This window comes from Toxorhynchites rutilus, chromosome 3, assembly GCF_029784135.1.
Source record: "Toxorhynchites rutilus septentrionalis strain SRP chromosome 3, ASM2978413v1, whole genome shotgun sequence".
Taxonomy (NCBI): domain Eukaryota; kingdom Metazoa; phylum Arthropoda; class Insecta; order Diptera; family Culicidae; genus Toxorhynchites; species Toxorhynchites rutilus.
The window spans coordinates 197,778,438-197,804,419 of NC_073746.1; the positions used below are offsets into that span (position 1 = coordinate 197,778,438).

Below are 25,982 nucleotides of genomic sequence, written 5' to 3' on the forward strand. Positions count from 1 at the left end.
ACTGGCAGATTATTTTCAGTTTCAGTAGATATTTCCACATTTTCCTCGATACTAGAAGTCCACCAGTGGTTAATGGCAACTCGATAACCACCTGTTAATAGCACTTGATTGAAACATATTTGGTCACAGTGTAACATGGATAGAAAACATTCAATTAAACTCTTTCACATGAATATATTTTGAAAATTCCCAGAGGAACTGGCAGATTATTTTCAGTAACGATTAGATATTTCCACATTTTCCTCGATACTGGAAGCCCACCAGTGGTTAATGCCAACTCGATAACTACCTGTTAATAGCCGCGCGTGTATGTGTGTGTAGCGATGTCTTCCCAGGGAACCGTTTGTGGCATCACTCTCCTCCTGATAGATTCCCTTCTGGCCTAGGGTACACAAACAGGCTCTTTGTGACACCGTTCATCCGCGCTTTCATGATAAATAAAGAGCTTCACCGCAACAGCGACAACATGCTCCAATCGCTGTCCAATTAGAACTGAGTGGATTTCCGAGCGCCGCTCGCTTATATACCGATTGGTGATTTCAATAGCCTGTTTTGAAAGCAATTTTAAGACTATTGAAACAAGTTTTTGGATCAAAAAGTAACAAGTATATAACGCGTAGACATTTTATCTTTCGAATGAAGTGTTCATCATACCATTTCGTTCAGTTGTTTAGGAGCTATTAACGCTCAAAATCTCGGTCTCCGGCGTAACGCTTTCGTTTTCGAAATTTTGATTTTACACCCCGGTATAGAAATGAAAGACGTAGTCCTACGTCAAAAATTGTATATGTGATTGAAAAAATTCTCATTTTTTATTTAACACCCGTATATAACTTGCTTTGTGAGAAACATTTGAACTTTTCTCACGGAGATTTAGCAGTAAGTCGGTTCTCTTACATGGGCCTCCCCCAGGGCTCATGTTTAAGCCCCCTTTTGAACAACTTCTATGTAAGCGACATCGACAATTGCCTTACACAAAATTGCAGTCTAAGACAACTTGCAGATGATGGAGTTGTGTCTGTCGTAGGATCAAACGAATCCGACCTGCAAGAACCCTTACAAGATACCTTGATCAATTTTTCAACCTGGGCCTTTGGGCTAGGGATCGAATTCTCCACGGAGAAAACAGAGATGGTGGTTTTTTCTAGGAAGCATAGACCAGCAAAACCAAAGCTTCAACTTTTGGATAAACCGATCACTCATGCTATGTCATTCAAGTATCTTGGGGTCTGGTTCGACTCCAAATGTACTTGGGGGCCCATATTTAGTATCTGAGTAAAAAATGTCAGCAAAGAATAAACTTTCTCCGTACAATTACCGGCACCTGGTGGGGAGCCCATCCAGAAGATCTTATAATGTTGTATCGAACAACTATTCTCTCAGTGATGGAGTATGGCAGTTTCTGTTTTCAATCAGCTGCCAAAACACACCTCATTAAACTCGACCGAATTCAGTATCTTTGTCTCCGTATTGCGTTGGGATGTATGCCCTCAACGCATACCATGAGTCTCGAGGTTTTGGCAGGCGTACTCCCACTAAAAGATCGCTTCAATTTATTATCTCTTCGGTTCTTCATCCGGTGTGAGGTCATGAACCCATTGGTGATCGGAAATTTTGAGCAGCTGATCGAGCTAAATTTTCACTCCGGATTCATGAGTTCATATATTAAGAATTCATCTCCATGCAGGTTGATCCTTCTTCGTATATTCCCAACCGTGTTCGTTTTCCTGACTACATCAATTCCTCTGTGCATTTTGATCTATTCATGAAGGAGAAAATCCATGATATTCCAGATTATCTTCTACGGGGATTGTTCCTACGATCTTCAATGCAAAGTATGGGCGTATCAATTGTGATAATATGTACTCTACTGATGGATCCTCTATGAATGAGTCCACAGGATTTGGAGTGTTCAACGAATTTTTCAGCACCTCCCACAGTCTTCAGAATCCTTGCTCAGTGTATATTGCTGAATTTGCAGCGATACACTGGGCGTTGGACAGCGTCGCCTCACGACCTGTTGAACACTATTTCATTGTAACGGATAGTCTTAGCTCTGTCGAAGCTATCCGTTCAGTGAGGCCGGAAAAGCACTCGCCGTACTTCCTTGAGAGAATACGAGAAATTTTGAGTGCTTTAACCAGACGATGTTATGTCATTACCTTTGTCTGGGTCCCTTCACATTGCTCAATTCCGGGTAATGAGAGGGCCGACTCATTGGCAAATGTAGGTGCAATTTGTGGTGCCCGACTACCGATCATAGAAATACTATTAGTACAAAGAGCACAAGTATAGGACAACACACATCATGTAAACTATGGTAGGACAGAAATGATAAAAAGCCATTCAATAAATACACGAATAACCGACAGTACATAAGTGATTGTTATTCCCGGATTATTCCCGACCACCGAAACAGTGGACTTCCCTGGGGTTCCACAAATTGGCGACGAAGGACAGGATTTCTAGGACACTGGATTTTATCAAGGATTCTATATAAATACGAAACAATTGGTAAGATTTTTTTTCACAGCGGCAACTAAATGAATACGCATAAGTGAGGTTAATTCCGAAACATATCAATATAGTGCAATAGATATATTGCTATGGAGCGTTATTTTCCAAGAGACTGATATAACAGACACATTTTTTTTTGTGCTGCGAAATGAATGGAACACGAAAATTGTTTTGGTGCAGAGGCACGAGTGAAAAAAAAAATAATAAAAAAAGGCTGGTGCAAATGCACAGCAACAAAAAAAAATAATAAAGAAGAAGGAAGCATATGGCGCAAATGCGCAGAGAAGAAAGGGCCGGGGCAAATGCTCAATGCCTGGGAAAAATTTAGCGCAAATGCGCAGTATACGAGAACTGGCACAAATGTGCAGCAGGATAAAGTAAGGTGCAAATGCACAACAAATGAAAAGGTTGGCGCAAATGCGCAACGTATACAAATTCAAGTGTGATGCAACAACGGAGACATAAAATGTAATTTTTTTTAGATTGACATTGAAATCCATTTATTGGTTAACCATCGGAAAAATACTGTGAAAACATAGAAATAATCTGAAAAAGAAACCTAACTTAAAACTAATATTCGATTATTATTACAGCTATTCGACTAACAACCGGTAATCGGAGACATAGAACAGATAGCATTCTGGAAAAAACTTATGCAAGGATTGAAAAGCCTGAGTATGGATAAATTTGATATTCCGAGCTTCAAATTCAAATTACTTCCTCCGAGTGAAGTAAGAGATGAATGGTTGCGATACAAACGACACTTTGAGTACCTAGCATTGGCGAATGGAATCACAAATAAAACCCGTCTCAAAAATATTTTTCTCGCCCGTGCGGGACCAGATGTTCAGGATGTTTTTAGTAGTATTCCTGGAGCTGACGTGGAAGAGCGTATGGGAATTGATCCGTTTAAAGTAGCTATAGACAAGCTTGACGAATACTTCTGTCCGAAGCAACATGAAGCATACAAAAGATTTCAGTTCTGGTCCCTCAAGGTACAAGAAAAAGAGGCGCTTGACAAATTTCTACTGCGAGCAATGGAGATGGCCAGCAAATGCAATTTCGGTTCCAATAAGCAAGAAGCTCAAGAAATCTGCGTGGTGGATAAAGTAATACTGATGTCTCCTCCGGATCTACGAGAAAAGTTTCTACAGCGGGAGAAACTGACGCTGGATGATGTCGCGAAAATAGTTAATTCACACGAATCCATTCGTTACCAAGCCACACAAATGTCAACTGTAAACGATCCACAACGTGCTGGTTCAAGTGATATAAACTGGATTCAACAGACAATGAAAAAGGTAGAGTGCATTCGCTGTGGTCGAGCAGGCCATTTTGGGTCCGACTTTAGCTGCCCTGCCCGTAACAAATCATGCGATAAGTGCGGTAAGCTCGGACATTTTGCCAACAGCTGTCGATCTCGACAACAAAAGCAAGGTCAGAATCGCTACTCAACGAAGCGAGGAGCCGACAATGCCGAGATGCACTTGGAGAGAAGGAATAAACGATATCAACAGGTTCGATTAATTGAAAACGAAGAACAAGGTAATGAATCGAATGTCATATTTAATATTGGAGACGGTGATGAATTTTTGTGGGTGACGATCGGTGGAGTCCTTCTTCAAGTACTTATTGATTCGGGATGTCAGAAAAACGTTATAGATGATTTATCATGGGATAGAATGAAAAATCAAGCTATAGAAGTCAAAAATCGTCGAACATATTCAGATCAAAGTTTCCGAGCATACGGACAGTCGTCCAAGCCACTGGTGGTTAAAGAAGTTTTCGAAACTAGAATAGAGGTCCAAGACCACGATAAGCAAGTCTTTAGTGATGCCACATTTTACGTTATTGAAGGTGGTAATCAACCCCTCTTGGGACGTACCACTGCCAAGGAACTGGGGGTGCTGACGTTAGGATTGTCCAGCGCTTCCACACCAAATGTTTTTGCATTACAAGCAGAGCGGAAACATCCGTTCCCAAAGATGAAGGGTATTTGACGGCGCCAGTGGTTGTATGGTTAGCGTAACAGCCTCACAATCCGATCGGCCTGGGTTCAATCCCAGCTGGCGTCGTTGGGATTTTCTGAGGCGAAAAATCTCTGGTTACGTCTTCCTTCGGAGCGGAAGTAAAAGAAGTTGGCCCGGCTCATGAGTTGTTGAGTCTGATAGGTAGGAACAGGTGGAGTCGCCTCCCTGATGTCGGTGATTGGCACTAAAGTGGCGGAAATAGGCCGACGAAAAATAAGCGAAGATAAAAAAAATAAAAGATGAAGGGTATAAAGCTGAAGATTCCAATCGACGAAACAGTCCCTCCGGTGTCCCAACACGCGCGGCGGCCACCATTGGCACTTCTAGGAAAAATCAAAGAGAAATTGGATTTGTTGCTGAACGCTGATATCATTGAGCCTGTTGTAGAGTACAGCCAATGGGTTTCACCACTAGTTGCAATTGTTAAGGACAACGGAGATTTACGCTTGTGCGTAGATATGCGAAGGGCAAATCTCGCAATTAAACGAGAAGGACATCTAATGCCAACATTCGACGATTTTCTGCCACGGTTGACGAAGGCACGATTCTTTACACGTTTGGACATAAAGGAAGCGTTCCATCAAGTGGAGCTTCACGAGTCCTGTAGGTATATTACAACATTCATCAGTCACGTTGGTGTCTTCAGGTATAAGCGTCTCATGTTCGGGGTGTCTTGTGCACCCGAAATGTTCCAGAAAGTATTGGAACAGATCCTGTCGAAATGTAAAAATATTATCATTTATATTGATGACATTCTGGTCTTCGGCGAAGATGCAAAAGATCATGATCGAGCGCTCGAACAAGTTATGGAGGCTCTCAATTCAAAAGGCGTGCTTTTGAACCATCAAAAATGTGTATTTAAAATGGAACAACTAGTTTTTCTTGGTTAGTTCGTAATGAATACGTTTTAAAACACTTCATAATCTTTCTGACTCCATATTATTATAGGACATCATATCTCAGCAAGAGGTATACGACCAGCAGAAGAAAAGACGTCAGCAATTGATTCATTTCGACCTCCAAGAACGCCTGAGGAGTTAAGAAGCTTTTTAGGCCTGGTGACCTATGTTGGGAAATTCCTTCCTGACCTTGCAACCATCTGCGCTCCTCTCTGGCTGCTTACACATAAAGAAATACCGTTCCAGTGGACTTCTGAACACGACAATGCATTTCTGAAACTTAAAGAAATGGTATCAAAAGCAACGGCACTACAATACTTCGACAATTCCTTACGAACACGTGTAATAGCAGACGCTTCTCCGGTCGGTTTAGGAGCGGTTTTAGTCCAATTTGGAAATATGCATCATGATAACGATCGACGTGTGATCTGCTATGCGAGCAAAAGCTTGAGTCCGACAGAGCGTAGATACTGCCAGACAGAGAAAGAGGCTCTGGCTCTCGTTTGGGCAGTCGAACGATTCTCGACTTATTTAATAGGTAGGAAGTTCGAGTTAGAGACGGACCACAAACCGCTTGAAGCCATCTTCGCACCGACGTCTCGGCCATGTGCAAGAATCGAAAGATGGGTTTTAAGGTTGCAAGGCTTTACATTCGAAGTCAAATATCGCAAGGGTTGCAAAAACATTGCAGATTCCTTCTCACGACTCTCCGGAAATCGAGAGGATGGCGATTTTGATGACGATAGTCAATTTCTTATTCTCGCTATAATGGAGTCTGCAGCTATTGACACTTGTGAACTGGAAAAAGCGTCGAAGGCAGATGTGGAGCTTGCCGTAGTACATGAATGCGCGCGCACTGGACAGTGGGGAAAACCAGAAGCTAAACCGTATGAAGTATTTCGAGATGAACTTGGTTTCGTCGGTGACCTCTTGGTCCGAGGGACAAAATTAGTAATTCCAAAATCTCTACGGAATAGAATGCTTACATTAGCACACGAAGGTCATCCTGGGGAAACAGTGATGAAGCGTCGTCTCAGAGATCGCGTATGGTGGCCTGCTATGGACCGTGAAACCGAAAAATTTGTTGCTTCTTGTGAAGGATGTAGACTTGTTGGCTTGCCGAACAAACCTGAGCCAATGCAACGCAGGAAAATGCCATCACGACCTTGGATTGACGTCGCTCTTGATTTTATGGGACCACTTCCCACGGGCGAAAACTTGATGGTTATAGTCGACTATTACAGTCGATACAAAGAAGTGGAAATTATGCGGCAAATAACGGCTGATGAGACTATATCACGATTGCATAAGATCTTCACACGGTTGGGTTTTCCCGTCACCATAACTTTGGATAATGCACGTCAATTCGTAAGCTCGAAGTTTGAAAATTATTGCAAGGAACATGGAATTTCTCTGAATCATTCTACACCATACTGGCCGCAAGAGAATGGTTTGGTAGAACGCCAAAATCGTTCTTTATTGAAACGACTTCAGATTAGCCACGCGCTAGGACGAAATTGGAAGACTGATCTGATGGATTATATGATGATGTATTATACGTCACCTCATTCTGTAACCGGGAAAACCCCCACGGAATTATGTTTCGGTAGAACAATACGTTCAAAGATTCCATCACTACACGACATCGAATCAACTGCACCGACTAACGAGACAACGGATAGAGATCGAATTTCAAAACAAACAGGGAAAGAGAAGGAGGATCAGAGACGTCATGCTAAATGTTCTGAAATACAAGCGGGAGATACAGTGCTAATGAAGAATTTATTACCCGGAAATAAATTGACAACAGTATTTGGCACTGATGAATATGAAGTTGTTAGTAAAGAAGGAGCTAGAGTCTCAATCAAAGATAAAAAGACGAACAAGACGTACCAACGGAACGTGGCACACCTGAAGCGCGTGATGGATAGAAGTGGGATAACAGATAATGGAACACCGGATAACGGATCTGAGCAGAGAGAACTTGAAGATCAAGAATCTCCCCCGATCGTTGCCGAACCATCGGTAAAATCACTAATTACTTCTGAACATTCTAGAACGCGTCGAGAAGTAAAAATCCCATCAAAGTTCAAGGACTACGTCACCGTTGATTAGATTACCCATTTATTAGAGAAAACCAGATGTGGTGCCCGACTACCGATCATAGAAATACTATTAGTACAAAGAGCACAAGTATAGGACAACACACATCATGTAAACTATGGTAGGACAGAAATGATAAAAAGCCATTCAATAAATACACGAATAACCGACAGTACATAAGTGATTGTTATTCCCGGATTATTCCCGACCACCGAAACAGTGGACTTCCCTGGGGTTCCACACAATTGAAGGCGATATTTATCAGCGTCAAATCGCCTTCAATGAATTGTATTCTGTAGTCCGCAAAAATACCATCGCTAACTGGCAACGCAAGTGGAATGAAGATGAATTGGGTCGGTGGTTTCACTCGATTATCTCTAAGGTTAGCCTCAAACAGTGGTTCAAAAGTCTGGGATTGAGTCGGGACTTTATTCGCACCTTCTCCCGACTCATGTCCAATCACTGTTTGTTAGATGCACTACTCTTCCGTTTCAATCTTGTCAGCAACAATCTCTGCGTTTGTGGCCAAGATTATCGCGATATCGAGCACGTTGTTTGGTCTTGCGAGGTGTATCTGGTCGCCAGATCAAATTTAGAAAACTCCCTTCGGACCGGGGAAGACAGCCCAATGTGCCGGTGAGAGATGTGTTGGCTCGGTTAGACCTTGATTACATGTCCCATATATATGTTTTCCTTAAAGCTATCGATCTTCGTGTGTGATTGTCCCTATATCCTTATACCCTCCTTTCCTTCCTTTGTGGGTAATTCGTTCCCTTGCTATTAATAGTAGAATAAGTTGAAATGTAAATGCACTATAGATATTATATCTATTATATCTATAGTGCATTTACATTTCAACCTATTCTACTATTAATAGCTACCTTAGATTTAAGAATTAAGTGTTCATCAACATTGTTACGAGCTTAGCAGTCCAGTCTTTTTTCACCCCCTTAAGTCCGTAGCAAGTGTGTCCGTCGCGATAGTGTACGCGTTTGCAATCTATTTCGCGCTCGTTTCTGGCGCTCTTTAAGGAGTGGTAGTAGAGAGTGAGAAGGACAAAGTATCCTCGTATTACGAGGCTACGTCTACGAGGCTCGTAGAAAAATGAACGGAGAACAAATCAATCCGTTCGTAAAATCTGGCCTTTCCAGAACGCCGCCGAAAAAAAGTGATGCATTAGAGAATTCTTTAACCCGCGCTGAACAAAACGCCGGAAAATCGTAATTTTATTCTAAACTAGCTGACCCGGCAAACTTCGTCCCACCCAACTTTTTTTTATCAATACCTTCAAACATTCACGTTTTCTTACTTTGAGCAAGTTCATGGGTCCAATCGCAGAACTGTTCATTGATTGATCTTCTAATCGACCCCATTGAATTTACCTTTTATTATAAAATTCCTAGTTTACAGGTCGGACTCGATTATATATAATCGCAATTTCACTTTCAACGTTAATTTTCGAATCCAATACATAATCCAATCACAATAAAGCTATTTATCAAAGAGGCATTTGATTCAGTTTCCATGGAAATTCTCTCAAAGAAACTTCATAATCGTGGATTCTCGCCAATTCTGAATAATTTCCTGTACAATTTACTGTCAGAAAAGCACATGTTTTTCAATCATGGCAGCTCGAAACCTTTTCGATACAGTTTTATGGGCCTACCACAAGGCTCCTGCCTAAGCCCCCTCTTGTATAGTTTTTACGTCAATGATGATTGATTGGATGATTGTCTAACTAGAAACTGCACGCTGAGACAATTTGCAGACGATGGAGTTATTTCCATCACGGGTACTAATCCCGCCGTTCTGCAAAAATCCTTGCAAGACACCCTGAACAACTTGTTCACATGGGCTCTCAAGCTAGGTATCGAATTCTCTACGGAGAAAACCGAAATGGTCGTTTTTTCTAGGAAGCACGAACCTGCCCAATTCCAGCTTCACCTGTCCGGCAAACCGATCAGGCACTCGATGTTTTTCAAATACCTTGGAGTATATTTAGATTCTAAATGTACCTGCGGAATACACATTGCGTATTTGAAACAGAAATGCCAGCAAAGAATCATGTTTTTCCAAACAATAACCGGAACATGGTGGGGTGCCCATCCAGGAGACCTTATTCAGTTGTACAAAACAACGAAATTATTGTTAGAATATGGCAGTTTTTGCTTCCTGTCAGCTGCCAGGATTTATATTCTCAAGCTGGAGAGGATACAATATCGTTGCTTGCGTATAGCCATGGGGTGTTTGCATTCAACACATACGATGAATCTCGAAGTCTTGGCAGGAGTAACTCCGCTTACTTTTCGGTTTACAGAATTATCCTACAGATTTCTCATCCGTTGCAAGATCATGAATCCATTGGTGATTGATAACTTCGAAAATCTACTCCAACTGACTCCTCAGTCAAGTTTTATGTCTTTGTACCATGAGTACCTTACCCATGATGTGCACCCTTCACCAGGCATCTCCAACCAAGTTTGCTTCCCATACTTTTGCAATTCTTCAGTCATTTTTGATCTGTCCATGCGACAAAAAATCCATGGAACCTCAGATCATCTACGCTCCAATGTTATTCCGATATTTTCGGAAAAATATGGGAAAGTTAGATCTGATAAAATGTTCTTTACTGACGGTTCATTCATAAACGGGTCCACTGGCTTCGGTATCTTTAATTAAAATTCCAGTGCCTTTTTCAAACTCAAAGATTCTTGTTCCTTGTATGTCGCTAAACTGGGTGCGATATACTACGCATTAGGGATCATTGAAACATTGCCCATCGACCACTATTTTATTTTTGCAGACAGTCTCAGCTCAATAGAGGCAATCCGCTCAATGAAAGTTGATAAACGCTGATCTTATTTCCTAACAAGAATAAGACAACTATTGAGTGTTTTGGTCGAAAAATTATTCAAGATTACCTTAGCATGGGTTCCCTCTCATTGCTCGATTCCGGGGAATGAGAACGCGGACTCGCTAGCTAAGGTAGGCGCTTCAGAAGGCCACTTTTTGAAAGGCAAATTGTTTATAACGATGTTTTTCACATTCCTCGTCAGCACAATCTCGTTAGTTGGCAGCGCATGTGGAGTGAAGATGAGTTCGGTCGTTGGTTACACACGATTATCCCTAAGGTCTCGACGAGTGCTTGGTTGAAGGGATTGAATGTAGGTCGTGATTTCATTCGCGTGATATCTCGGCTTATGTCCAATCACTACAACCTAAACGCGCATCTCTATCGCATTGGGCTCGCAGCAAACAATTTTTGTGATTGTGGTGATGGCTACCACGACATCGAGCATATTGTCTGATCGTGTATCCGGTTCCATGCTGCTCGCTCTCAGCTCTCTAGAGCACTGAGAGCAAAAGGCAGACAATCGGATATCCCCGTCCGGGATATTCAAGGTAGCCGTGATCCTGATCTTCTGCTTCATATATACCTGTTCCTCAGAAACGCCGATGTCAATGTTTAATGATGTTTCCTTCGTTGTGTCCCTGTTTCATATCCCTCCTATCCGATCTATAAATTTTTACTTAGTCGCGGCAATACATACACACACTCCTTACAGATACACGGGTCAAAGGTTGTGCAGTTCACTGATCATTCAATAAGAGCCAAAGGTTGTACCGCACATGACAACTCTACACGAGCTGATGTTTGTGCCGGCTAGTGACCATTCTATCCTGGATTCTTCGAGTCAAGAAGACGCACCACGCTAGATATGGGGTACAAACAAATGGGGTTGCTGATTAATGGTCAGCTGCATCTCAATAGGAAGTATCCCGTGTCGGGCACACGTACAGAGCATTGGAGACAGCAACATCACAATTACGAAAACACTTGTAATACTAACCTCGAGCCAACCGCGAGTAATCGGTTACATATTACTGACATAGTTGTAAGGCAAACATTGTCGAAATATTGAACTCCCGGCCCCGTCAGGCTGACGCCATATGAGCCATAATAAAAATATATATTTTGGATTAAAAAAAGCTATTTTTCTATTAATGTTTGACATTCATACATTAATGAAAAAATTGTTTTCTTGAGATTCGACTATAGGATTTGAAAATAATTGTTGAAAAAAATGGTCGACTATATATAATCGAGTCCGACCTGTATTTTCAGACACAATTCTCGTTCAAGATTTTTCAACCACTTGCAAATAACATGTTTCTCCGTTACATGGAATAAATGTTTTATACAGAAAATATGATAGAATAAAGACAGCCCTAAATCGGACAAATTCTTTCTCGAATTCTGCTCTTAACAACTCATTCGGCGATACTTTTTTATTGGTATAGAAAGAAGATTTTTTTTTTTTCCAAAATATATTTTTCTATCAAGGCTCATATGGCGTTAGCCTCACGGGGCCGGGAGTTCAATACTTTGACAATATTTCTTATTATCTATGTTAGTAATATGTAACCGATTACTCGCGGTTGGCTCGAGGTTAGTACAGTAAACATTCACTAACTGGGCGAAAAGAGAAGACCACTTATCGACATTCGCGTTTTAACTGGTCCGGCATGTTAAACGTCAAATAAAATCGAGGGAAACTTCAATGAATTGTTTGATTCGCTTAGTTCCTGTAATTGGATAAATAAAAGGATTCCAATGGAAGTTTCGCATTGAGTGCGACAACAGGTATGACATATGATTTGAGAAAATTGTTTTTCTGTAGTTTAATCAATGTTTTTGTCGTGCGAAAATAATGTCAACTTTCATAACATTTAAAATTACATTCGAATGCCCCTCACAGCAAATCTTCCATTTGAATATGGCGTCGATTGTTTACGAAATTGTGCTTTTTAACTGGTCCAAGGACCAGTTAACGTTCGCCCAGTTAAATAGCAGACCAGTTAAACCAGGACCAGTTAGCGAACGATTACTGTATTACAAGTGTTTTCGTAATTCGGATGTTGCTGTCTCCAATGCTCTGTACGTGTGCCCGACACGGGATACTTCCTATTGGGTTGCAGCTGACCCTTAATCAGCAACGCCCCCCTAGTCTGTACCTCATATCTAGCGTGGTGCGTCTTTCTCGACTCGAGGAATCCAGGATAGAATGGTCACTAACCGGCGCAATTATCAGTTCATGTAGAGTTGTCATGAGCGGTACAACCTTTGGCTCTTGTTGAATGATCAGTGGACTGCACAACCTTTGGCCCGTGTATCTGTAAAGAGTGTGTGTATGTATTGCCGCGACTAAGTAAAAGTTTATCGATCGGATAGGAGGGATATAAAACGGAGACACAACGAAGGAAACATCATCAAACGTTGACATCGGCGTTTCTGAAAGAAGAAGATATAAGAGTGCATTTCATCACATTAAAGTCCATTCACAGTTTCGAACAAAGATCAATTTCTCTAGCACAAACATCAAATAGACTAACAGCACTTGTCACTATGTACTTATAGAACATATTGGGAATTTAATTTTCCGAATTTTCCCTTTTTCCTTCATAGTTTTCTGAAAATTTTCAATTGTCATGTTTGGTTGGAATATTTTTGGTTGAAATATATGTAATATTTTTATGGGACCCCCTCTCCATTCCAGGGGTGTCTCACCATCATACAAACATTCCCCTCCTCCCCTCTCAGAAAGGTGGGAGGAGTGTTGAACCACTTTAGAAATGTTTGTTGCCCCCTAAAACCTTCATATGCCAAATTTGGTTCAGTTTGTATGACAGCCTCCCCCACGCCCCTCAGAGAGAGGAGAGAAGTGTCTATTCACCATGGAAACGTTTCGTGTCCCCTAAAACATTCGCATGACAAATTTGGCTCCATTTTCTTGATTAGTTTTCGGATTGAGCTTGAGCTTGGGTAGACTGTACAATTCGTAGTTGCTCTCCGTGATTGACCTGAACCAACCAAATTGCACAAAGAACACACAGAATGACGTTTGGGACTAGCAAATCATTCTCGTTGTGCAATTTTCGGTGATTCGAACTTTGAATGGTCAATTACGACGCCGGCCACGTCCTTACAGTCACCAGGGGAAGGGAAGGAATGTTAGTATGATATTCGCCGCCCGAAGGCCAGAAGGGTCGCCTCTATAGCGTGGTTCCCTAGCGTTTATCATGGAAGGGATAGTTGTTAGTGGGAGTGGTTCAGAATAAATCAGGATTCACTGCGGTAAGTGATGTGATTCTAAAATCTTCAATTTGAAAATTTTTAAATTTTTAAATATGTAATTTTTAAAATTTTTAAATTTTAAAGTTTTGATTTAGTAGGTTTTTTTTAGTAGATTTAGTTTAGGATTTAGTAAGGAACTCGCTGTCGCGCTCGCGGATAATCGAGGTTCCACTGTAACTCACCCACTCTCCCTTGACACGATGAGTTCCATGTTGGCTATTGGGGGTCTTTCTTGATTAGTTTTCGGATCATGCAGAAATTTGTCTTTCATTTGTATGACAGCTATTCCTTAGAGAGAGGGGTGGAATGTCTAACCACCGTAAAAACATGTATTGCACTCTGAAACCTCCACATGCCAAATTTGGTTTCATTTGCTTGATTGATTTTCGAGTTATGCAGAAATTTGTGTTTCATTTTTATGGCAGCCCCACCCAAGAGAGGGGGGTGGATAGTCTAATCATCATAGAAACATTCATTGCACCATAAAACCACAATATGCCTGGTTTGTTCCATTTGCTTGAATAATTCTCGTGTAATGCAGAAATTTGTGTTCAATTTGTATGGCAGCCCCCCCTTAGAGAGGGGGGTGGAGAATCTAGTTAAAAAAGCTATCGGCAGCAACAATTTTCTGTGCCGTAATGTGCTACGCGGAAATATAAGTGAGTTGAAAGTGCAGTGCAACACTCTTGACGATTACCACGAAATCGTCAACGCGTTAGAAAAAGAAAAAAAAAACATTATATTATACCTACCGCCTAAAAGCGTGGAAAGGTTTAACTGTGGTGCTGAAAGGCATAGAACAGGGTGTTTCACCCGACGAAATAAAAAACGTCTTAACCGACATGGGTTTTGAAGTGGCCTCGGTTGCTAATATGATGAACCGATTTAAAAAGCCACAGCCCCTCTATAGAGTGGAACTCGAGCCATCAACAAGAAAATTGAAACCTGGCGAGGTGCATCCGATTTATAAAATCACCCGCCTTTTAAATCGAGTAGTGATGTTTGAAGAGCCACACAAACGGACTGGCCCCGTGCAGTGTCACAACTGCCAAGAGTACGGGCATACCAAAGGTTATTGCAACCTTCCAACAGTCTGCGTAGTTTGCAGTGGCATTCACGAGACAAAAAAAATACCCAATCCCAAGAACAGCAAAAAGGGAAAAAAGATGCAGCAACTGTGGTGGAAACCATACGGCAACCAATGGGAGGTGCCCTGCACTTTGCTGCTGAACGTCAGCTATATCCGACCATTCAAAAGCTGTGGATATAATGATAAACCTACAATCGGGTTTCGGCGATGTGGATTGTATCCGTTAGATCCTGATGCTGTTAGTTACTCAGGTATAATTGGAAAATCCAGTGAAGCATCACAAGCATCACTAGTGTAATTCATTCGATTTTAGATTTCGACTCATTTAACTTGTTTACAACATGAAACATCATCAAATCTACTATTTAAAACGATTTATTATTACACCCAGGTTTTTTGACGTAGAACTACGTTTTCCATTTCTATACCGGGGTGTAAAATCAAAGTTTCGAAAACGAAAGCGTTACGCCGCAGACCGAGATTTTGAGCGTTAATAGCTCCTAAATAACTGAACGAAATGGTATGATAATCACTTCATTCGAAAGATAAAATGTCTACGCGTTATATACTTGTTACTTTTTCATCCAAATACTTGTTTCAATAGCCTTAAAATTGCTTTTAAAACAGTCTGTCGAAATCACCAATCGGTATATGAGCGAGCGCCGCTCGGAATTCCACTCAGTTATAATTGAACAGCGATTGGAGCATGTTGTCGCTGTTGTGGTGAAGCTGGTGGCGAAGTTCATCATGGAAGCGCTGATGAACGGTGTCACCAAGAGACTTTTGGTGCACCTTAGGCCAGAAGGGAATCCATCAGGAGGAGAGTGATACCACAAACGGTTCCGTTTGAGACATCGGAGCAGCCGCCGCACACACACATACACGCGCGGGACTTTTCTCGTTTGGATGCCTTCCAGCATCGAGAAGATTCCTAACCTGAAACGCATTCAGTTTGGAACTGTGAGGGAACGTAGAAAAGCCGATCCATCAGAAGAAGAAGAGAAGACGACCGAGAAAGTATCAGCATCGAAAAACGGTTCCGTTTGAGACATCGAAACAGCCGCCACACACACATATATATATATATATATATACGTGCGGAACTTCTTTCGTTTAAATGCCATCCAGCATCGAGAAGATTCCGGAAACATATTATCGTTGTTGAAAAATAATTTGCCAGTTCCTCATGGGGATTGAAAAATACATTCATGCAAAAGGGGTTTTTTTAATGTTTTCTAATATATAACGCTGCGACCAAATACATTTGGTTTTCTATTTTCCAATCAAGTGCAATTAACAGGGGCTTATCGAGTTAGCATAAACCACTGGTGGGCTTCGGGCATCGAAGAGAATCTGGGAAGATGTAATTGTTGCTGAAAAATAATCTGCCAGTTCCCCTGGGAATTGAAAAATACATTCATGCGAAAGAGTTTTTTTTAATGTTTTCTAACATATAACGCTGCGACCAAATACATTTGGTTTTGTGATTTTTCAATCAAGTGCAATTAGCAGGAAAGCTTCTGTTCCGTCCGAGAAACGTACGGAAGGGGAAAACGCATCCAATCGCAAGTACCACCCCTTCTCATTCGACACGGAGCGAGGGAGAGTAAAATAAGCCTCCCGAACGCGCGAAGATCAGTCTTCATTCGGCTATCATCAAGTGAAAAGGTGCAATTCCAGAGGAAGTGCGACAACACAAGCAGCAAGAGACATCATCGCAAGAGTGCGATCTCATCAACAAGGGTAAAAGTAGCCATAAGAATAGCAACAATATTGGAAGTGTACAAAGGTTATCAACAGCATACTAGTGGCGCATTCACATGCGCATCGTGTGAATAATGTACATAGGAAAATTTAGTATAGATTAAACGATGTACAAAGTGTGAAAAGTATTCCACCGCCATGTTTTCATTCTGCACTGCTCAAACCCTTTCTAAAGCACATCCCAACATGTTAGGCCTTTCACAGCACCGAGCAAAGCCACAGGGGCTCCCACTCGTCAAATAAAGCGTGAGGAACACGAGGGTTCCTTCCACGCACCCGTTGCCTCCATGAGTGGAGCAACATAACAAAATACAGTCCACCCCACAGTTCCCAGCAGACGGAACAGCTTCTGAAGATTATTATTCCCCATCAGTAGAATATGTTTGTTTGCAATATTGGATGCGCGCGCAACGGAAAATGTTTCGCATCGTGAAAAACATAATTTTCAATCGATTATTGCTCAGTCGTCGAAAGTTTCAAACTCAGAGAGTTCATTCGCCTCTAATTTGCCTTCCAAATTGCCATCGTAAACCACACCTTCTTTCGATTCAATCACGGACAAAAAGCATACTTGAGCGATATTCTGGTGGTGAAACGCATTAATTTTTCGTGAGGACATCGACAAGACAACATCGTTATTGAACGAGCTGAACGAGCGGAATGAGCTGTACGGCGAGGGATCGAGGGATTCATCACCTGGCCTGACCTGACCTGAAACGCATTCAGTTTGTTTGGAACTGTGAGGGAGCGCAGAAAAGCCAACCCATCAGAAGAAGAAGAGAAGATGACCGAGTGAGTACCAGTATCGAAAATTGGTTCCGTTTGATGCATCGGAGCACCCACCACATACACATACCCATACACACACATTTCCATAGATCTTGTTATGACTTTATTTATACTAATTGTTTCGTTTCAGATCCGTACATGGGCTCACCAATCAAACCATCCGGCAATCACTCATTTCAGGTCCTCATAACACCAAACCGGTTCTTTTCAGGAACACTTCACAACTTTGAAAGAGTTCAATTGAAGTTTTCTAAATATATATGATAATTTTATACATATACTCATCCGCTCACAGATTTACAAGAACTTTCAGCAATCTTGCAATTTATTCATTCATCCATTCATTAAGAATTGATTCAGATGCAACTTCAAACAAATGATCACTAAATCAACGATAGTCCTACGTCACCCTTGCGGTTATACCACAGGTATAACCCACTTCATGTTTTTTTACGCGGGGGATACGTACCTTGTAAAAAAAAACGGCGTTGATTGGAAAATCCACGTAAAAAAACCATGTCCCCTAATGATAGATATCAAAAGGGACTATCTTTACGTAGAACGGAAGTAAAAAGTTGAGTGTTGCTCGCTTCCGAAAACCCGTAGTTTTTCCTGTAATTTTGTTGGTTACTGGTAGCTATAGTTCGGTTTTCCTCACGAATGAGGTCATCTGCTGTTACTAGAAGATTCCCTAGTAATTTGTACACTCTTCTGCCGAGGCACGTGCAGTACCACTGTTGGACCGTCCAGAGCTATGTAGACAGGGAAAGACATTCACGAATAGCTGCCAGTAAACCCCCGTCTCGTTGTACAGCCCGGCGAGCTCCCCGTTACCCGACGCCTAAAATCCACGTAAGAATCGTGATAAGGTGCGGCACTAAGCGCTAAACTCCGTTACAAGCACTAATTACCGTAATTTGCTCTGAGGGAACACGAGAGAAAAATGTGAGCTGAGGGAGAGATGTGATATTGCACTGGTCTTTTTTTTACGCGGGTACGGTTAATTGGAAAATCCGCGTAAAAACAGCGTTAATTGGAAAATCCGTGTAAAAAAAACGCGTTAATTGGAAAATCCGCGTTAATTGGAAAATCCACGTAAAAAAATCGCGTTGATTGAAAAATTCGCGTAAAAAAACCTCGTAAAAAAACCGCGCAAAAAAGCCACGTAAAAAAACCAGGGTGTATAACAATTTGATTATTGGATTTAGGACCACCAATTAACGGAATTAGGAAAATGATATTTTTGCCGGTTGGAACTAGGTATGAATACAGCAACGCTCTTTTCCGTGTGTTTATCAGTAGTGGAACGAATACCAAGCAAGTAGCACATTTAACATATAGCGGACCGCTCACGAGATTTCTCGTGTTTCGCTTTCTATCTATTACGGATGGATCACGAAATAACCCGTGTTTCCTACACTTTATGGTTAAATTCTTGGTCTGCCAAGAATCTAACAAGGCCTACCGATGGATCGCCTTCGTCTCATCCACACCGAAGGAAACGATCTCATTCGTGGAATCCGAACAAATGAAGTGTACAAGTTTGCTCCAAAACGTGCGGTCCTTAATGGTTAAGAACATTATATACGCGTAAGCAGTGATTTTTAGAGTACACAAACGTTGAATATTGTCTTAGCTGAGCGGTATATGGGTACTTCACGGTACTCAATGAAGGCACTTACTAGTAGTAAAACGCCTACATATCTCAATATCGACTCAAGTTATATCGACACTAAATGTGGTAAAATATATACAGTTTATGGAGGATGTTGTAATAACAATTAAAGTCTTCACAACTTACCGCTAGCCGAAATGGGTTTCCCATGAGATTTTCCTTTCTTCCTTTCAACGTGAAATTGTCGCCTACGGTTTTGAACAGCCAACAAGAGCGATATAAATGTGTTTTTCAATTCCTTTTCATATTCTAGCTCGTCTCTTAGGGCCAATTCAGATATCAACGTCTCGGAGAATTCTCTTATCAATACTTCCATCTCCATGTATAGTTCGTTCAATTGCGTAATCGACAAGGAGCGGAGCTCTGCTTTCAAAGAAAAGGAGAAATAACAATAAAAAGATTGAAAGATCAAAAGTTGTACATAAATATAGTAACATTATGATATCTTACACTTACTTTCTTCATACAATGGAGAACCAAGTACTTCTTTTGCTTTCTCCATAACCTCGCTTTCAAGAATGCCATCTTCAGAATTACTTTCATCCATAATATCATCGATTTCCTTGATCACTTCCTCGGCTGTTTTAATTGGGTCACTTTCTACATGCAATCCCCCTAGTATTAATGCGTGCATATCCAAATCATTCGCTACTGCTTCATCTTCAGAACTTAGATCCTGGTTGTCATTATAATTAGACTGGTCACTAGTCAGCTTGAGAGTCGGAACATGCATTTGGCGTGCATAAGTTTTTGACCAATCTATCGGTAATATGTTACCAAAATTTCCAGTAATTGTCCACCACATCCTGAAAGAATAAATAATCTTTTAAATCGTACGAACAACTTTGAGAGCACTGCCTATGACATACAAGATTCAACACCATTTTAGGCGGACAATGAAATAGAGAAAGGAACCGATTTAATTATTTTTAGCTAACTGCCTCGAATAATCCATCGCCTGCTTCGATTGTTTTAAATTTCGTTGTCTGTTTTTTGTCTCATTGTGATATCACTAATTGAACCTTTTAACCCCTTGTATAACGTCGAACCACACTCGTAGCGATTAGACTGTGTCAGAACGTACAACTTCTAACCTCACTCGTGGTGTACCGATGTGATATTATTACATATCTTTTGGCGTAAGACGTTCGGTGAGCAGAGTAGCGGACCGCCTGGATATGCTCGCTTTGGGCCATGCTGTTGGAAGTTAAATCATGCGGCAAGGGGTTAAAGACCAAACTGTGATTTCTTTTTGTCGAAAGTCATTGGTGTAATTTTGATTATTGGCGCAGAAGATAACCTCAATGTTAATTTTTTCTTAAAACTTATTAAAAAAAAGTCGAAAAGTCGAAAAATCCAAAAATCGAACGTTGTATTTTCTTTTCTGTTGGAGGTTTAATCGAACATTTTTTCCCTATATCACAATGAGTTAGATTTTTTTGATATTATGTTATTGAATACCTTTCGAACATATTTGTTTTCAATTGATTTTTTTGCTCAATAAAGTACAATGTGATTTTCTTTAATAACGCTAACGATCTCAGTGGAACTTTCACCGTCTCAACGTAAACACCACTTGCCAAATTTTCATTAGAAGAACTTAGTTGAGAGCTATGATGCCAAATAACACGCCTAGAGCATATATTGAGTGGCAAACTAAAGAATACGCGTGAGCACAGTACAAATCGGAACAATTTTTTTTTGACGGAAAATCCCCCGACCAGGACGAGAATTGAACCCTAAACCCCCGGCATGCTAATGTGTGATTAGAAATTTAGATATCATTTGGCGTAGAAACAATAACATACGGTTGTTTTGCAAAGGCATGAAAATTTATCAAAGATCGTGTTTCAGATTTTTTTCGGTAAAGTGCCCAGAATCAGTATTTTTAGGGGACTCCGTATCTCAACCCACCGTGGCTTTGAATGGCCGCCAGCGAATTACCATCGATCTAACGATAATTGCGGTTAAAATTGACGTTCTAATCCGGGGTTCATCGTATCCGTTTATTTTACACTAGCTGAGCCGGCAAACTTCGTCCCGCCCATAATTTATTTTCCGTTATCAGATTCTCGTTTTTTTTACTAAGCGCACGCTCATAGGTTCAATCGCAGAACTGTTCATTGATTGATTTTCTAATTTATCCTTTAAAATTACCTTTTACTATAAAATTCCTAATTCCTAGTACTTCTACCGAAACTCGTCATTATATCAGATTATTTTCAGACACAACACTCGTTCAAGATTTTTCAACCAATAGCAAATAACATGTTCCTCCGTTACATGGAATAAATGTTTGATACAGAAAATATGATAGAATAAAGACAGCCCTAAATCGGACAATTCCTTTCTCGAGTTTTGCTCTTTTGAACACATTCGGTGATCCGTTTTTATTTATATAGATAGAAGAAGATATAGGAGTGCGTTTTATCACATTAAAAAAATCAATTGTCATGTTTGTTTGGAATATGTTTGGTTGAACTATGTGTATTATTTTTACGAGACCCTCTCTCCATTTCAGAGGAGGGAGGGGTGTCATACCATCATAGAAACATTTCTCATATTCAAAAACCTTCACATGCCAAATTTGGCTCCATTTGATTGATTAGTTTTCGAGTTATGCAGAAATTTGTGTTTCATTTGTATGGTAGCCTCTCCATTTCAGAGGAGAGAGGGGTGTCATACCATCATAGACACATTTCTCATATTCAAAAACCTTCACAGCCAAATTTGGCTGCATTTGATTAATTAGTTTTCGAGTTATGCAGAAATTTCTTTTTTTTTTCATACATACATTTATTGAATTTTCCATAATGTGGAAATAACAATATTTGGTTATACATTTAGTTCTAACATAATAAGTTCAAATAATTAAAGTTTTTTTCTTCAGACGTGTTATCATAGGTTGACCGAGTCGCCTTGCTAGTGGATTTGGATGATTCTTCACCTTTTCCGCAGATTTCCTCCTTGTTTCATGAAGTTCTTCTTTAACCGTCGCCATCCCTAAGTCTCGATGTATGACACTATTGCGGATGTACCAAGGGGCGCCAGTAATTTGTCTTAGCAGTTTATTTTGTACTCTTTCGATGATTTCGATGTTACTTGCTGAAGCTGTTTGTCATAGTTGACAGCCGTAATGCCAAATAGGTTTCAGCATGGATTTGTATAGAAGTAGTTTGAACTCTATTTTAATTTCGACTTCCTCCCGGTTAGCCAATGTATTTGTTTTGCTCGCATCTTCAATTGCGTTTTCTTCGCATCTATGTGTTTCTTCCAGGTTAGACGACGATCTAGATGTACACCAAGATATTTAATTTCATTCGATTGAAGTACTGCAGATCTATTGAACTTGATTTGTAAGCATGTGTTCTTATTAAGCGTGAACGTAACGTGGACACATTTTTGAAGCCACTTTTCCACGACCGTTATGTGTTCCTGGAGATCTCGTGAAGCAATCGTTCTGTTTTTGTGACTGCTGAGAATAGCTGTGTCATCTGCGAATGTTGTAGGCATTAAGTTAGGCGCGGTCGGGAGATCAGCTGTGTAGATGAGATAGAGAACTGGTCTAAGAACACTGCCCTGAGGAACGCCAGCATAAATTTCTTGCTCTGGTGATAGAGTTTGGTTATACCGAACATGAAACTTTCTTCCCAGTAGATAAGAACGCATAATTTCATATACTTGTGGTAGCATATTTTTAATTTTATAGAGCAGTCCTTCGTGCCAGACTTTATCGAAAGCTTGAGCTACATCAAGAAAAAGCGCTGAGCAGTATCCGCGGCCTACATATACTTTACGAATTTCTTCTATCAATCGGTGCACTTGTTCAATAGTGCCATGTTTTGCTCGGAATCCGAATTGATGATTCGGGATTAATCTTTCAATCTCGGGCGCTGATTTTATCAGGATAATTTTTTCGAACACTTTTGATAAGATTGGAAGAATGCTGATAGGTCTAAAAGATTCCACTTTCTGTGCGTCTTTCCCTGGCTTAGGAATCATAATGATGGTCGAAATTTTCCATGCTTGTGGGAAATATCTTTTATGGGTCACTGCGTTGAAAATTCTCGTGATATGTTTAATTGCTAGGTCAGGTAGTTCCTTGATCATATATCCGTTGATGTGGTCGATACCGGGTGACTTTTTCACATTGATATGATTATTGAAAACATGTCTTACCAGCCGATGTTTGATTTTCATTTTGTTTTGGTTTATAGCACCAGAAAATTCGAGCGTTTCTTGATTAGGTCCGGATTGATTCGGAGTGAAAACTTTTTGAAGATGGTTTGCAAAAGTTGCTGCTTTTTCATCGTCACTTCTGGCCCAATTACCAGAGGACATTCTAAACGGCGGGACCTGTAACTGAGGTCGTTTTAGATTCTTAGTTGCCTTCCATAGTGAGTAATTATTATTTTGATTTGGCGATAATTCAGTTAAGTAATTATGGAATTTTTCATCTTTCTCGTCTTGTAATAGCTTTCTTAATTTACGTTGTGCCATATTGAATTGGTTTTTAGATTCTGGCGATCGTTTGTTTTGCCAGATACGTCTTAGTCGTCGCTTTTCTGCAACTGCTGCTTTTATGTGGGAGGCAGTAATAATTTTTTTGTGTTTCTGAGGCTTCATAGGTGGGGTAGCTATCTTCGCAGCACTCTTCATGAGTACACTGAGCTGGTTAACTGCTTCCTCGATATGATGTTCGTTATCCAGAGGTAGATCGAGGATGTTAGAGGAGATATAAGTCTTATATTTTGTCCAATTCGTTGAAAAGTTAATGAGATTAGATGACGTCTGCTTCACTTCCTTTTCTATGAAGTATTCCAGGAGTATTGGTGAGTGATCAGATGATAAGTCCAAAAGAAGCTTCGATCGAATTCGTTTACTATTAATATTTTTTGTGACAGCGAAATCTAGCAGGTCCGGAAGTCGTGCGAGGTCCTCTGGCCAGTGTGTCGGTTCACCGCATGATGCAATGTCATAGCCAGAGTCAGTGATAACGTTGTATAATATGCGACCACGAGTGGTAATCAGCCTTGATCCCCAAAAGGTGTGTTTTGCGTTAAAGTCACCCGTGACGATAAATCGGTGCCCTTTGAGTGAGAAGAAGTCTTTCAGTTCCTCTTCCGAAGGGTGGTGGTTCGGTGAAGAGTAGAGTGCTGTTAGTACTATTTTCTCAGATTTACTCTCGATGCACACAGCCGCTGCTTGGATATTTAGAGTACTGTGACGGTGCCATAAATAGTGTGGAATATCTCGTTTGATGAGGACCGCAGCCCCACCTCTTGCTGACCCGTGCGGGTGATTTGTACCATAGAAATCATATCCCGTGACTCTGATGTTGTAGTAATCCGTCAGATGAGTTTCATTGATAAGAAAAACGTCAATGTCGTGTTGGTTCAAGAATAGTTTAATTTCATTCAAATGGTTATGTATCCCGTTTGCATTCCAATAGCAGATTTTCAAAAAATTTATTTTGAACATTGCAATTTTTGGATGAGAAGTTGCTGGCTGCGCAACATTTCTTGCATCATTGTTTGCATTGATGTCATGAGTTGCATAATTGAACCCATAAATACTTGTAATTGGTCCGCGGGAAGAATTATTGGCGTTGGAGGTTGGGAGAGTAGAGCATCCCTATACGATGTGCTAGGTGTAGGCGTGAAACCAGGAGGTTGGGGTTTCGGGTGTGTGGCTGAATTTACCGTTGGTTGCAGGGTTGGCTGATAGGCCTGCTAGTTGCAGCTTTTTGTCGAGATTCTTGCGGTTTTTTCTTTAATGTTGTATATGCAGGGCACCCCCTGTAGTTTGCAGTGTGGTTGCCACCACAGTTGCTGCATTTTTTTGCTTCTGTTGCTGTTCTTGAGACAGGGCATTTTTTTGTCTCATGAATGCCACTGCAGACTACACAGACTGCTGGAAGGTTGCAAAAACCTTTGGTATGCCCGTATTCTTGGCAGTTGTGACACTGCACAGGGCCAGTCCGTTTGTGCGGCTTTTTGAACATCACTACACGATTTAAAAGTCGGGTGACTTTATAAATTGGATCCACTTCACCCGGTTTCAATTTCCTCATTGATGGCTCTAGTACTACTCTATAGAGTGGCTGTGGTTTTTTTAGTCGGTTCAACATATTAGTAACCGAAGCCACTTCAAAACCTTTATCGGTTAGAACGTCTTTTATGTCATCGGATGAAACCTGTTCTATGCCTTTCAGCACCACAGTTAGACCTTTCCAAGCTTTTAAGCGGTAGGTGTAATAGAGAGTTTTTTCTTTCTCTAACGCGTTCACAATTTTTTATTACGTATTACACTGCACTTTTAGTTCACTAATGTTTCCGCGTTGCACATTGCGGCACAGAAAATTGTTGCTGCCGATAGCTTTTTAAACTAGGTCAATCGCGTTTCCAGTTACCACCTGACGCAGGTAAATCGGTGCGGGCTTTGGTTCTACAGTTTTTTGCTGTGCACTTTCGTCGTTCACCGTAGCAAGGGCATCGAACCTATTGCTCAGAGGGATAACTGTGTTGGCTGTAGTGTTTGTTTTTTTTGGCTGCGTTGCCAGTGTTTGCACTATCGGGACTCATTTTTCTTTTAAAATAGCGATCTATCCCTGTTTGCACTTTTTTATCGTCTATTGGTTTCTTCACATTTAAGGTGAAATTACTATTTTCCGGCGATTTGTTCAAAGCGGGCTCACTTTCAGGGCGGGTTAACGAGTTCTCTACCGCATCACTTTTTTTCGTCGGCGTTCTGGAAAGGCCAGATTTTACAAACGAATTGACTTGTTCACCGTTCATTTCACTACGAGGATACTTCGTCCTTCTCACTCTCTACTAACACTCTTGAAGGAGCGCCAGAAGCGAGCGCAAAATAAAGTGCGAACGCGTACACTATCGCAACGAACGAACTTGCCACGGGCTTGAGGGGTGAAAGAAAGACTGGACTGCTCAGCTCAATATGCCAAGCAGCCATGCAGAAA

The 25,982-nt window shown here is 40.9% G+C and overlaps 1 protein-coding gene across 2 annotated transcripts in view; it reads right to left on the reverse strand.

Moving 5' to 3' along the window:
- The window catches only part of LOC129776263 (fasciculation and elongation protein zeta-2), a 130,093-nt gene that overhangs the window by 52,250 nt on the left and 51,861 nt on the right, over positions 1–25,982 (reverse strand). Inside the window, exons 2-3 of one of the 2 annotated variants that reach the window (XM_055781810.1) lie at positions 19,460–19,809; positions 19,130–19,369 (exon numbers count right to left, since the gene is read on the reverse strand). In XM_055781810.1, the coding sequence (XP_055637785.1) occupies positions 19,130–19,369; positions 19,460–19,809 (590 nt within the window). The remainder of the gene's footprint in view (positions 1–19,129; positions 19,370–19,459; positions 19,810–25,982) is intronic. The other variant, XM_055781811.1, reaches the window with a different exon arrangement.